Here is a 14,346-nt window from a genome sequence, read left to right as displayed (position 1 = left end):
ATATATATATGTGTGTGTGTGACTGCTGTAATATTGTTAACTAATTCAATAATTGTTTTTAAATGCCTCATAAAGCCCCTGACTGTTTAGTCAATGCAGAGGTAGAGCATTAAATTATATCCTAAACAAAAGTTTCTTTTTGGTTAAATGACTTCCAGATAACTGAAGTTCAGCATTTGCATGTGTATAAAAAAGGAGACGTTCTGACAGTGTAAAGTAAATCATCCTTCTGTCATAGGTCACATATTATCTTCTGATTGTTATATGTTCTGCTAGCAGAACTAAACAGGAAATAACAATGAATCAGTTCTATTTAAATTTACCCACATTAACCCAGAAAAGCACTACCCAAAATGTTTCAGGTATTCAGTGCAGTTTATGGTAATTATGTGATATTTTTGTGTTTGCCACATTAACTTTAATTAATCTCTTTCATCAGTGTTCTCCTCATCAGATTGCTATTAATGCTTAAAATGTAAATACAATAGCAACATTTAAATAGTAACTGTGGATCATTTGACTTTTACCAGCATGTTGAGTGTTTGTTGCTGTCAGCCTCCATGACTTCTTTTTGCAGCATTACTCATATTTGACCAGTTCCAGTTTCAGTGCACGGTAAAGTTTTTGATTCACATGTAACAGTTTTCAGTTCTGTATGCATCCCTCTTTTTCAGTTTCTTTCTGGAAAAAAAATAATCTGTCCCACCATTCTTTTCCCCGTCTTACATTTAATTCTTCAACATTCAACAGCAAAAATGCAGTTTGTATTTCCTAACCACAGATGTTAAGAATCAAGTGAATGCAGTGTTATGAACTCATTGACAGAATACGTTAATTATTCAGGATACAGGCAAAAAAATTAAGTTCTGATAAATACATATATGTAAAAGTTTAGTCATTTGCATGCAGGATGTTTGGCAGCAACAAGTAAGCAGTGAGTCAGACATTAGTTACTGGTCTTGGACGTGCTATGACTGTATAGGACTTGACCTTGAGCACAACACTAGCAATTCCTCTCAGGTCAGGGAGAAAGGGTTCGCTCTCAGGCAGGATGAACTGAAAATCTCTTAGCAAGTAGCCAGTGAACAGAAAGAGCTCCATTTTGGCAACAGAATCCCCCAGGCAGAGCCTAGCACCCCCACCAAAAGGGATCAGAGCACGGGTGGAGCCGCCACCTCCTTCCAGAAAGCGCTCTGAAACAAAGAGAGAGAGTGAGAAAGACAGAGAGCGAGAGAGAGAGAGAGAGAGCGCGAGCGAGCGAGAGAGAGAGAGAGAGAGAGACAGACAGAGTAGCCACTTTATTTAAGATCTGCTAAGCCAAGCAGCAGGAAAGCACTTCATCCAGGAGAAAAAGCAGTACCTGGTTTGAAGCTGTATGGGTCAGACCAAACTGCAGGATCGTGGTGAGCCCCAAAAATATTAGGAATGATGACAGTGTTCTTAGGAATAAAGTAACCTGCAATGCTAAACAAGTGGAGATTATGCAGTGATGAGAAACAGCTGTATAATCTAATGCAACACAATACAGCTGCTCTGTCATGAATTCTACTTTTACAAAGTTAGAATTTCATAGTTTTTATTTTGAAACAGTCAGAAATATGATACTCTAATTCCACTGTGTGTTTGTTGTTGTGGTTACAGTGGGTGGTGGAGTCATACTAGACTGCAATATATCAATAGGTGAATCGAAAGTTTTGGCCTTGTTAAACATGTAATAATATTATATACAGTAGATATGACAGTATACTCTATCTGTGAGCCACATACTTCATCTGTAAAATCATATTTACTCCGTAGTAGTTTATTTCATATATAGATCCGGATGTAGATTTTCCCTTGTATTTACAGCAGGATAGCAGCAGGATGTGTCCAGCTTTCTGTTTCTTTTTTCATTTTAGCCATTCTTCCTATACATCATATATTAGGTAGGGATTTGCATTAAGTCAGCATGAACTATAGAATATTTTACAATTCATTATACTTGTCATGGTACTGAACCACAACCTTTTTAGATTTGAAGTTAGTCTGTGTATATGCATTATTTGTCCTTTTGTTGATTGTTTGTTCAGCTGACCTGCTGTCTCTGATGGCTCTGTGAGGCACAGCTAGTGGAGCAACTGGTCTGTGTCTCAGCACCTCATTGATCAAAGAGCACAGAACAGGGAGTCTGTGTCGGTCACTGTACTTGGGGTATCGTCCCTCTAGTACTGTGCACAACTCCTCATACACCCTAGTCTGCACCTAAGGATTAAAATAAGAGAGAGCTGCTTAGATGACTTTCATCGTGTGTAGATGTCATATTCATTAAAGGTATTTTTCTAAAAGTGTGCCTCCGGTCTGTGCAAAAGGAAGGCCACAGTCCAGTTCAGCCAGGCTGCAGCAGTCTCTGTTCCCCCAATCAGAAGGTCCACAGTGGCCATGTGGACATGAGTATCTGTAAGGAGCTGGAGATAGATTATGAGGACATGATTATTATTGCACTATTACCTGTTTAAAAGGCTTGCAGTTTAAGCCCTAAATACAGTGAGGTTTGATTAAAATTCATTTATTATTTATTCACATCAAGCAGGGGACAATATGTAAAGCACAAATTCAAATCAAAGTCAAGTGGTTCAGTTGTTCAAAGATATTTTTACTTACCACTCCACTTTCTGTGTTATGATGTCTGTCAAGCCCCTGAAGGAGAAATCCTGTGATGGCAACCTTGTGTTTGTTGTCCTGTGACTGCGCAGATAACAAGTAATATTTGATAAATGTTTACATCTAAGAGCAGGGATTTAGAAACTAAAAGAAAATCAACTCTGAAAAGTTTGAATTTATTTAATGTTTTTCTTATTTTCTTCCCTGAAAAGGCAATTTTAATATAAAGCTTTAGTAGATAATGTATTTCATTTTATTGCTGCTTGATTTGACTTGTGTGATTCTGACATTTGGTTAAGAATGTATTACAAGTGTTATCTAATCACTAAGTTACAATGACCTGAATATTTTTGCGTTATTGGACCTTCTCATTGTATGTCTTCATTTTAGTCGCTTCGCTCTTTATTTTACAAACCTTGTAATTGTTGAGATGTTGTTTTATAATTTCATCTCTCCTGGCCACCTCTTTCAGGAGACGGGAAAACACAGGGTTGGGAAATTTCTTTGAGAGAGCAGATGACGTAATGTTTAAAAATACGTTCAAAAGCTGTTTGTTTGTCAGCCCTGTAACTTTCAGTCTCATAATATGCATAATATCTACTGACCCTGAGCAGTGGGAATGAGTCCAGAGCAGAAATCCAAGCTGAGCCCCACAAAGCAACAATCTCATTCAAACAGTTGTGCAACTGCTGCAGCTCAGGTGAACTCTTGTCATACTAGAAAACACAGAGCTTTATGTTTTAAATACATCTCACAGGTCAAATACACCGTCCAGTAACTAAATAGCATGTTATGAATGCGTTCACGCTACTAAAAAAGGACAACGTAAATGGTGCCACTGCCCAGTCTTAAGCACAAACCCAAGCACAGCTCTGCCGCAGGCACAACTGTCGATTGATGAAAAGCAGTTTAGTTTATACCAATTTTACCTAGTGGTAAGACACTTACTTCATTTCCCAAAGCCAAAGTAGTGATGACATTACTGGCTGCCACTGTGAAATCTTCCGAGAGATCCACAGCACTGCATTGATAGTCCATCAAAACCTGAAGTGTGAACAAACCATCCTTTATCCCTTTGTGACCACTTTGGAAATACCCCAACATGTGGTTTGCCAAGCCGATACCTGCTTTGATAGGATTTAAATAAAATGCTGTTTTATCTGTACAGTGTGTTCCTTTTGGTTTCTCTACCTTTCGCAGATGCAGTGCCTGTCTCTCTATTACATCATGCAAAGATAGCTGACAGCAACGCTGCAAAGCACTGTGGACTAGACGTCGATGTGCCCTCCACACATCATCATAGTCCCCCAAAGAAATGGAGCACCCTCCTCCAGAAACAATATCACCTGATATAATTCATTAGAGATCATTATAACACTTCAAGCATACCAGTACAGAAAGGAGGTTTGAGTGCTTTACCTGCGTATGAAACTGGTCTGCCAGCAAAGTCAGACCATTTCTTTACCAGTGCTTCTCTTATGATTTCACTACTATTTAGTACAACCATAGCTGAAAAAAAAACACAACAGAGTTTTTGTGTGGTGATCATTTGAAGTGTTAATCTGCCTGTTTGCATGTGAGCAGTAAAATTGAATAAATAAAAAACCTCTTAATGGTATGATTACTTGTGTTTCCGCATTTAAGCTGGTAGATGTTTCCGTAGCGTTGTGCCAAATTGGTCAGGTGAATGGGCAGGTGGTCATGTGTCAGCTCCATCATGTTACCTATAAGGAAGCGGGTAGGAGGACCTGGGAGAGAAGAAGATGAGGAGCAGGGAAGGAGCTGGTAGAGATAATGAAGAAGCCTAGATTGAACTCCTAAATCGAGATAGAAGAGGAAAATGGAAGACAAGGAGGAGATGATTAGTATAATGATGATTATTTTTAATTTTATAAACTAGTGGCATTAATTATCAAGTTTTTCTTCTGCTCTGAAGTGTGTCCCTTTGTTTTGAAATCACACAAAAAACATGCAATGTCAGTGTAAGGCAAAGCTAACTTAACTGTAAACTAACATAATAAAAATCCATATTTACCTGGTACAAATGTTCTTTTATCATCAGAAGTAAAAAACAAAAATGGTCAAGCAGTGTATTAAAAGGTTATAGTTAAATACTGAGAGTTAAATTAAGGCAAATGCTTGCATTCCCTTTTATAAATTAACACAAATGAACAGAATTACAGAGGAATAAACATTTTATGAGATAATTGTGAATTAAATATTATGTATGTCTTTTTGCCATTTCAAAATACTGTAAGAGTAGTCAAACATGTGCACCAAACTGGACAGTACATATAAAATCATGCTTACCTGTAGACCTGCTTTCGTGGTGGTCTCTCTGTGCATATTTGTGTCTCTGATCAGAAATACAACTCAGTACCAATATCAGCAGGATAACTAGAGCTACAGTTCCCAGATTGGTAACTGATATTTCTATTACCATTTTGGGTTTTCTTGCTGGTGTCCCACTTAAGAAAGTTGGTCATCTCAGTGCTCATCCCATTTATAGCCCTCTGATCAGTCTCGTGGCACGTTGTCTTGACACAATGTTGGCGTTTTCACTCAAATCAAGGACATCTAAATATTTTTAGGTCAAGATATGTGATGATAAGATTAATGCATTTAACATTTACCAAGAGAAAGCCAGACAAACATGAGAGGCTTGCTGAAGGACAAGATAACACATCACATTTGACAAAGACAGTCAGTCGTACTGGTGTTTATTTTACTTGTAGAAAATAAGTGCAGAAAATGCAGAACCCTTTTTAATCATATGATTTAGGGTGTTTTTAATTTAACAAAAAAAAAAAAACCCACACAGTTCAGACCCACATTAGCCACATTTATTCCAAATTGAGCAAGGCAGTGCATATTTAATCGCAGTAGTAGTCAGGTGGGTTACAAAGATGGTGAACAAAGAGTCAAAACAACACTGTGTTGAAATGAGTGGGTCAACACATTATACAAAAAGTTACAATAAAACATTTTTGTACACCACTGTACATGCATTTTATGCATTTTTTAATTTGGAAAGTGATATGCAGCAACACTTTTCAGGTTGGAGAATTGATTTACTCTGGTGCATCCTTAGCCATGAGTTATAAGAGAGAAGCTGGATGGTCTGAACTTCATCTCGGTGAAGGGGATAGAGGAGTCTTTTCCTTTCCAGTCTATCCAGACTATTCCCTGTATTAGAACAATCACAGAGTGATGATATTTGGTTAGTGTGTTGTGCGACAAAAGATACAACTGTTTATAATATAATTCATTAGAGATTGATTGTACCTGATTATTACTGTTCATGCTATAAAGACCATTGAGATTGGTCTTGTAGCAGTTTTTGTACCACCAGCCTCCCATGTAAGATCTGGCACAGTGGATCCCCAGAGAATCAGGGTCCTTGTCCTGGGTAGAGAATGGACGTCCGTTGTGGTACTTCATAGAGTCGCCTGACAGAGCAAAATATTGACAATGTGGTTTAAATTATTAGGCATCTATAGACTGGTATAGATTACACTGCAGGTTCTGTTAAATTCAACTTTTATACAGTTTTCACCTGCAGTTCCTGTATAGCCGGACACAGTAAGGGCATAGTGCCTCTCCTCTGACTCAATGGAGAAGTTGGTATAGTGAGCGTAAGCAGTGTCATTTCTAAATCGCATATCCACTCTCAGACTTACAGGGGCAACACTGGTCAGATTGTGAAGAAGTTCATTTCCTAAAGTATGTAAAGGCACACTGATTAGGCTGATTTACTGAATAATATTTTAGTGCAGATGCTACAATAACAAAGGTGTGGTCCAACTGTACCAAGCCAGAACTCTTCACTGAGATTTCCAAATCCTGTGCTGTATTCACTCCAGTTTCTGTAGAAATCCATCTTCCCATTCATCCTCCTCTGGAACACCTAAAAAAGACACACCACATGTTTGCCAACTCTATATATCCAATCTGCCATTTATTTGGTGGTAAATAAAATTCAAGAGAGAGCGTGTCTCACTGTCCAGCCGCCTCCATCAGTCTCCATGTCACAGTAGACTCTGACTGCTTGTCCCTCTTTTCCTCGTGGGTAGATGTCCACTTCTCCTGACTTTAGAGCTCCATTCAGGAGCTCCTGAGAGCACTCACTAGGGAAAGGATATCGCAATTTACCTAAAGAGAAAAACAAAAATGCATTAATTTGTTATTTTTATTAGGTATTATAGAGAAATGCATCTACTTGTATTACCTGTAATGAATTCTGTGGTGACAACAGATGTGTACTGTCCATCTCTCTCGCCTTGCACGAGAACTATATAGCGGGACATGGGTAACAACCCTGTCATTTTGTACTCTGTGATTGTTGGTTCCAGGATCACCTCCTAATTTTTAGGGAGAAATATACAATCTCTTAGTTAATTCTGTTCGTGTCAGTGCTCTGTTTTGTAATGTATGTGCCAATGATAGAAGGACATTCTTCACCCTTTTCTCCTCTCCCGCCACCTGGTAGATCAATCTGTAGCTGTGATAAACAACAGTAGGAGTTCTCCATCTTATCACTGCAGAGCGAGGGCCCACTTCACTAGCTTTAACTACTGAGGGACACAACAACCAAAAGGCATTTAATTGACACACAGACTCTTTAGACTTAAGCAAATAAACAGGTCTGATATTATTTTCTCTTTCTACTAACCATCAGCAGTAGTAAAGGTAGTTGCGATGGCTACACTCTGGAGGCTGTCCTTCTGGCTCAGGACTTTGACTGTGTACAAGGTACCTCTTTGCAGGCCTCTCAGTTGATGCTCCAATGAGTTTCCAGACAGCATTACTGTCACTGTTACATTAGGAGCTGTAACAAAACAAAGAAGTAATAACTGAACTTGGTCACTGGCATTTTGTCATTAGTCCTTAAGTTAATGTTGCCATACTAACTCTTGGAGGATTCGTAGCTGATGATGAAGCGGTCCACTTTGCCCAGACTGGGGGTCCATTGTAGCACAGCTCTGGTATCTGTCACATTGATAACTTGAAGATGCGTTGGAGGGGCAGGCACTGCAATCAAAAGTCAAAAATGGTTTTCGCCGTTTTCAAACTGCAAGCCAACCAAAAAGTAGCGCATATCAGTAAGCTCATCTAACTACGAACCTGTGGTGATAACTGAGGTGAGAGCATCGCTCTGGGCTCTGCCTTGTGTAGTAGTTACAGAGACAATGTAAGAAGATCCAGCCGACAACTTGGACAGAGCCACGTGAGACTGCCGAGAGTCCACGGTCACAAAGTGGCTCTCACCTAGAAAGACGACCCATCATGAAATACCGCACCCAAACAATGTCAAAGAAAGATGCACCCCGACTGACATTCAGCAAGAAAATTATAACCTGAGATGTAAAGACGACCTTTACAGACCTGTGACAATGTTGGTGTATGTGACCCTGAGGCCTGTAAATGTGGTCTTTGGTTTGAACCAGGACACACTGAATGAAGCCTCTGTTACATTGCTGAATACTATGTTTGTGGCTGGCTCAGGACCTGAGAGAAAACAAGTGGAATCTTTTATTCACATCTGTGGTCAGAAATCATAGAATATGTACTCTTTGATTGTGTCTTTGATAATAGAGGAACTAAACACAAACAACTTTTTATTACCTGTGACTGCAGTTACTCTGTGAATCTTTGACCTTTTCTCAGTGCCAGTACCATATATCTGGAGGGTATAGCGCGTGTGTGCCCGAAGGTTACTAAATTGCACAGACCGTACACTGCCGGGGACCACAATGGAGATCCTCTTGGTGTCAGCTTTACTTCTCGGTCCATCAGTTTTTCCAACAGTGTCAGTGCTCTCAGTCTGAACCTGGACCTCAGTTGAGTTCTTAGCCACAGAGGTCTTTTCTCCCTCAAGAGCTTCCTCTTCAACCTCATCATGGTCGTCTTCATCGCCCTCTGTCCGTGGTTCTCTTCTGATCACTGTAAAGTTCTTGAACATTCCCTGAGGTGCTAACCATGTTATTGTGAAGCTGTAGGAGGAGATGTTCACGACCCTCACCGAACCCAATCCAGACCCTCCTATCCCTCTTGCAACTCCAGACACATGGAGAGTTGTTTTGTTTTGCAGAACTTTCGCCGTGTCTGACGTTGACAGGACAGTTGCATTTGTTACACGCCGACTGTCCTGTGTGGCTTTCTCTTTTCCAATTTTGACATCTTCTGTGTTTCCTTTGTCAACAGATTGTACATTTGTAGTCTCTCCTTTGGCTGGCTTACTGCTTTTATGTCCAGATGACTGGGTAACATTCTTCTCAGCCAAAATTGACTGCTCCAGCTTCTCCTTCCCTGTTCTGGTTTTGTTTGTTCCCAAGCCCTTGGTCAAAATAGTTACAACTTTATTTGTGCCTTTAGATTTCCTTTCAATACTCTGTGTTACATTGGACTGAGGTTCATCTTTCAGTTGGTCATGTTTACTTGTTCTATTGGCAGCTCCGTCCTTAACCATCTCAAGGTTCGTTTTTTTTGGATCCTTACTATAAATCACAAATGTGTGGTTTTTTGGGGGGGCCATTTCAGGCTTCTTTACACCATGGTTTAGGAAGACTTGACCAACAGTTGGGCGACTGGTCTTTGTGGCATTTGAGGAAACTTCAATAGTTATTTTCTTACCAGATGCTTCTGGGTTTGCTAGTGTTCTAACAACATCTGTTTTAGCATTAGAGGCTACTTTGGGTCTGGTGACTTCGGTCCTCTTCTTGGATGTGTGCTCCACTTTGGTGGTTTTCTCCTGCATGTTTTCCTTAGTCTTGCCTTTGACAGTTGCTAAAATATTGGAGTACAGGTTAAGATCAAAGAATCAATAAATAGGCAAATAACATCAAATGCTACCACATCCATATAACAGTGCAGACGTTCACTTTCTTTTATAACACTCTATGACACTTCGGAAAACTTACTGCAGTCTGGACCCATGAATCCCTGATGGCAGACACATTTCCCCTTTTCACATTCCCCATTGCCACTACAGTCATCTGGACAATTTCCAGAACATGGACCTAGGCAGCAACAAAAATAACAGAAGCTATTAATTCCCTGTCTAGATTTGTGTCAAATATAATCTTATGAATATGACGAATTCATACATTTTTCCTTTAAAAGGTACATCTCTCTTTCAAGTCGGGCCACTCGTCCTTTCAGTGCAGACATCTCAGTTTCACATTCCCCAGTGCAGCCACTGGGCAACAAGCTGATCTTATGTGTCATTACAAGAGGAGCACCAGGCTGCAGCTTCAGTTCCTGCTCCTTAGCGTTGCTTGAGTCACAGCCATTACTGATCACCACCTTGAGGGGTTGTGAAAGAGCAGGGTTTTTTCTTGTGGTTGTGGGAGCTTTGATTACAGCGGTCTGATTGGCAGAGGCTGTGACCTTATCCTTGTCAGATGATGAGCCATTGACATTAACAGCCTTTGCTGGCGTTGACAGAACAGTTTGAACTGCATTGGTGGCAGGCTTGTCTTTGGAGTTTTTTATATCACTGGTTAAGGGAGATTTTGCTACAGAAGTCTGATTCACAGAGGACTTTGGCTTGTTTTTGATGGTTTTAGCACCACTAGCAGGAACAGAGTTTGTGGATGTTGACTGAATGTTTTGATTTAGGATGAGGGCAGGCTTATCTTTGCCAATCTTCCCATCATTGGTTAAAGAGTTCTCTGAAACAGTCTCATTGACAGAAGACTGGAGTTTTTCTTTGGAAGTCTTAGCACCACTGCCTAAAGCCAACTTTTTAGATTTTGACTGAACATTTGGTGTTCCAGTGGGTGCAAGCGTGTCTTTGGTAGATTTTCCTTCACTGACTGAAGGTGATTTTAGTGAAACGGTCTGATTGACTGAAAGCTGGAATTTTTCTTTGGCAGTTTTCACACCACTTGTTAAAGCTGACTTTGCGGATTGTGTCTGAACTTTTGGTGTTCCAGTGGGTGTGGGGTTGTCCTTCCTAGCCCTCACTTCACTGCCTGGAGGCGAGTTTACTGAAACAGTCTGATTGACCAAAGGTTGGGGCTTGTCTTTAATCTTTAATGCAGAGTCTGTGACATAATGGTTGTCAGCTGCAGCATTTGTAACTGCCTTTGCTGGAGATGACAAAACAGTTTTAAGTGTATTGGAGGCAGGCCTGCTTTTGAGGTTCTTCACATCATTGGTGGAGTGAGATTTAGATACAGCAGTTTGATTCACAGAGGGTATGTGCTTGTCTTTTTTGGTGACAGTAGCACTAGGTGTAGTGGCCTTTACTGTTGCTGATGGAATGGTTCGAATTACTGACGGGGTGAGCTTGCTCTTGGTTGTTGTCGTAATGTTGACTGATGGAAGTTTTTGGTTCGTGGCTGTAGTGGGAAGAACTGTTTGTTTGACTGTGTTTGGTTTTAGGGCAAAGTGAATGGTCTGTTTTGCGGGCGGAGCAGTGGATTTTGGTTTTGAAAGGTGGAAAACGGCATTGGTTTTGGTTATGTTGCTTCCCGTGGACTCTCTTTTCTCATTGGTCATGGTTTGAAATGAAGAAAATGGGGTGAGGAGGAGGAGAAGTCCTATAGGAAACAGCATTTTGAGCCAGCAGCAGTTGCCAGAATTGGTATGGGCGTTGGAGAATCTGTTTATATGTTATTGTAAAAATATGAACTCCTTCCTCTGTACTTCTTTGACCACTTGTAATAAAGAATTTGCCAAGTCTCTCCTAGAAATGAAAAAAGAAAGAGCTGAGTTGTAACTGAATTTAATACAGAAAATAATTGTAGACCTTCTTTTAAGCCCAAGAAAGACTTAACTGTGTTTATTTGCTCTTTTTAGTACATGCTTGGAGCAATTTCAGGTTTCATTTGCTCTGAAGTGAACTGAGAGCAAAGGCTAAGACAATAGTTTTTCATTTGCATGTCCCTGTTTCTTTACAAGTTTTTTCCTGCAGTAATTCATTTTCTAAATCATCACTGCAGCATGTTGGGAAGCTGACAAATTTTACATTAACAAACTAAACAATACAGGTATGTTCATTTAAAAATATATTATGCACTCTTCAAAACTGTGCATGTTGGAAGTGAATAACAATAAAAGGTGATGGATAAATATAGCAATTACAGCAGTATTGCAGTCAGTCATAATAGTTTACATTCAGTGACCTGCCAAAATTCAGTAAAATCTAACTTACATTTTGAACAGGAAGCAAGAAAGGTGACTTGGGAAATCCAGAAACCCACCTTATGCAGTGGAAACAGAGCATCACTGTATGTACTGTAACTGTGGGACACTGTACGTCTTTCTCTATAGAGGTTACATAATCCTTCAATCCTTCAACCCTGCTTATATTTTGCTACACAGCACATTCACTTTTAAATGTTTTCTTGAAATGTGTGCAATAAGTGGCTGCCGATAGAATTAAATAAAAGGCACTTTTTACATCTTTACTTTCACTGCATAAAATCTTTAGACTGTAAAATAAGGTCAGTTCTGGTAAATTACAGTAGAAACCACAATACTAAACTTTAGGGTGAACACAAAATATTACAAATCACATTCCGCACTTGCTGCAATGATATATTTATATTTTTTCTGCAACTAAAACACATTGGTAAACAGCACCATTATGTTCTATCCTTCAGGCCCATTCACAGTATTCAGCTTTGATCTGCAATGGCTTATATTATCAAGAGAACTCAAAGTGGAGGATAAAACCAATTAATTCAAATATTTGCATTTAGCATTTAGAAATCATTACATGGCAAAATAAATCACTTACCAGAAGAATAATTTTGCAGATGTTATAACTGTCTTTGTGTTGCGTCCTCCATGTGATGAGAAAGCTCACATAGATGTGCTAGATGTGATCTGGAAGGGAAGATGTGAGAAAAGGGACCACCACTAGAAAGCAGGACTGTGATGAAGTGCGCTCTTACTTAAGAACCCCCCTCTTCCACGCCTAGTCATCCCACGCTTTCATCCACCATGGAAAATATTTATATTGGACTTACAAAAAGGGTTGCGCTTTTACACAGTGTATCCAAAATTATCAAATACTCTCTTGTATTTAATCATAAATGCTTAATGTACATCTTCTGGTAAATTTAACATGAAATTATCCAATGTGAACCTATTAAATCAGAGTTTTAACAAATAGCATTTTCTGTGCTATTTTTGTCTGATTAGGAGTTAGGATTGAAATAATGAGATTTTTGTCACTGTAAATATGGAGCATTTATCACGTTCCTTCATGTACTGTAACACAACAATATCCTGCATTCAGCCTAGCTGGGCTCATGACAGTAATTTGTTGCTGTCTGTTGTATGTAACTCAACTTATACCAGACATTTTCTAACATCAATACACAGACCTGGTCAGAGAATTATGATTCAGCTGGAATACATACCGTAACACTGCAGGTATTCAGTGAGGACTCTGGGGGACAGGAAGCTCTCGACATGTGAATCGGTCGTTTGTTGTAAGTAATGAGATGTAACTACGTGGGAGTTATGTAAGTGACCAAATATCCACCAGATTTAAGGAACGATCTGTGAAGGCACTGTATCTCGGACCAAATGGCCACCCACCAACCCACCTTTTGTAAACCACATGAAGACAAGTATGTCAAGAGTTTAGAGCAAACAAGGCACACATTTTCCTAAATTAACAGAAGACCAAGAACAAAAGTGTGTGTGTGTGTGTGTGTGTGCTTCTTCTTGTATGAGTTCTATATTTTTTTGAAATCACACAGCAGAGATTAAAACATTAGTGTTTTCAATAACAGGCCATAGTTAATCTTTATTTTTGTTCTTCCTAAACTCAGCTCCTAAAAAACTGTATTAATTTAAAGGCCTACGTTTACTCTGAAAAAGTTTGAATATGCACCAATAAAGCTTCTTTTATCAGTCTGACAAAGAAAATGTGATAACCACTCATCCTACATGAGTTCTTTTTTACCTGTACTGATATCGATAAAAGTAAAATATATTTTTCCTATACATTATTTAGTCAGTAGTAGTCACGTTTATGTTCTGTCAATGTTACATATAATTACATCTTTTACTACAGTGCAGAGATGTAGGAACCCACATGACAATTTAAATGTGTTGAGAGAGAAGTTCTTGACATGTAGACCATATTCTGATACTGTAAAACTGCTGAATAATGTAGGAACTGTGGTTATATGCAAACATGTACTCACATGCTATAGACACTAAAATACTCACATCTCTTTTTTTCTGATTTGTGCATAAACATATGGTGTCTTTATGTGCATGTTGAGTCCCCATATGCTGTATGCAAACACACACACACCTAATACAGTATTACATACTGTATGTCTGTAATAATCTTTTCTTTTTTTTCATGTGATATTCTGATTTGCAATAATAGAAAACCCACTTGTGTTACAAATAGACTGGGATGCTGTTCTTTCAATTAGCCGTGACACTGTAACACACTGTCAGAACCCTTGATCTATGGAAGCTAAATTACAATTTTCCACAGTAAAGTTAATATGTAAACCTCTATTTTAACTCTTGTGATGTCAAAATGATATCAAGATGAAAAACAAAAGATAACTGTCAGTGTGGACTCCTGAGTTTTTGGTCCCACTCCATCACTGCATACATCTGATGGCAGCAGTCTCCAGGAACAGTCCACCTTCACTCTACTCCTTTCTGCATCATAGACCACCCTCAGACCACTGACCCTGTCTTGGCCTTTGCAAAAATGGT

At 39.2% G+C, this 14,346-nt stretch overlaps 2 protein-coding genes across 5 annotated transcripts; both read right to left on the bottom strand.

The window, feature by feature from the left end:
• Positions 1-708: 708 nt before the first annotated feature.
• cyp21a2 (cytochrome P450, family 21, subfamily A, polypeptide 2) lies at positions 709-5,128 on the bottom strand. 3 transcript variants are annotated; one of them, XM_067510162.1, is made up of 12 exons: positions 4,951-5,128; positions 4,266-4,457; positions 4,060-4,149; positions 3,832-3,986; positions 3,589-3,684; positions 3,246-3,356; positions 3,056-3,142; positions 2,641-2,724; positions 2,331-2,444; positions 2,075-2,241; positions 1,361-1,464; positions 709-1,193 (listed from the first exon to the last, which is right to left on the bottom strand). In XM_067510162.1, exons 1-12 carry the CDS (start codon positions 5,081-5,083, stop codon positions 940-942), a joined length of 1,587 nt encoding a protein of 528 aa, XP_067366263.1. In that variant the 5' UTR covers positions 5,084-5,128; the 3' UTR covers positions 709-939. The 3 variants fall into 3 exon arrangements, with proteins under 3 accessions (XP_067366263.1, XP_067366262.1, XP_067366264.1); XM_067510161.1 differs by having other exon boundaries at positions 3,589-3,986; XM_067510163.1 differs by lacking the exon at positions 3,832-3,986 and having other exon boundaries at positions 3,589-3,764.
• A 333-nt stretch (positions 5,129-5,461) lies between these two features.
• Positions 5,462-12,514, bottom strand: tnxba (tenascin XBa). Of its 2 annotated transcripts, XM_067510061.1 has the most exons (16): positions 12,389-12,507; positions 11,801-11,849; positions 9,747-11,332; positions 9,561-9,659; positions 8,266-9,426; positions 8,026-8,148; positions 7,765-7,908; positions 7,552-7,671; positions 7,313-7,468; positions 7,102-7,214; positions 6,869-7,001; positions 6,641-6,792; positions 6,451-6,547; positions 6,197-6,358; positions 5,926-6,089; positions 5,462-5,826 (listed from the first exon to the last, which is right to left on the bottom strand). In XM_067510061.1, exons 3-16 carry the CDS (start codon positions 11,200-11,202, stop codon positions 5,728-5,730), a joined length of 4,179 nt encoding a protein of 1,392 aa, XP_067366162.1. In that variant the 5' UTR covers positions 11,203-11,332; positions 11,801-11,849; positions 12,389-12,507; the 3' UTR covers positions 5,462-5,727. The 2 variants fall into 2 exon arrangements, with proteins under 2 accessions (XP_067366162.1, XP_067366161.1); XM_067510060.1 differs by lacking the exon at positions 11,801-11,849 and having other exon boundaries at positions 12,389-12,514.
• Between the last annotated feature and the right edge of the window lie 1,832 nt (positions 12,515-14,346).

The sequence above is a fragment of the Channa argus genome, chromosome 7 (assembly GCF_033026475.1).
Source record: "Channa argus isolate prfri chromosome 7, Channa argus male v1.0, whole genome shotgun sequence".
Taxonomy (NCBI): domain Eukaryota; kingdom Metazoa; phylum Chordata; class Actinopteri; order Anabantiformes; family Channidae; genus Channa; species Channa argus.
Note: the sequence above shows the minus strand (reverse complement) of the source record. Positions and strands in the feature narration are given on the sequence as shown.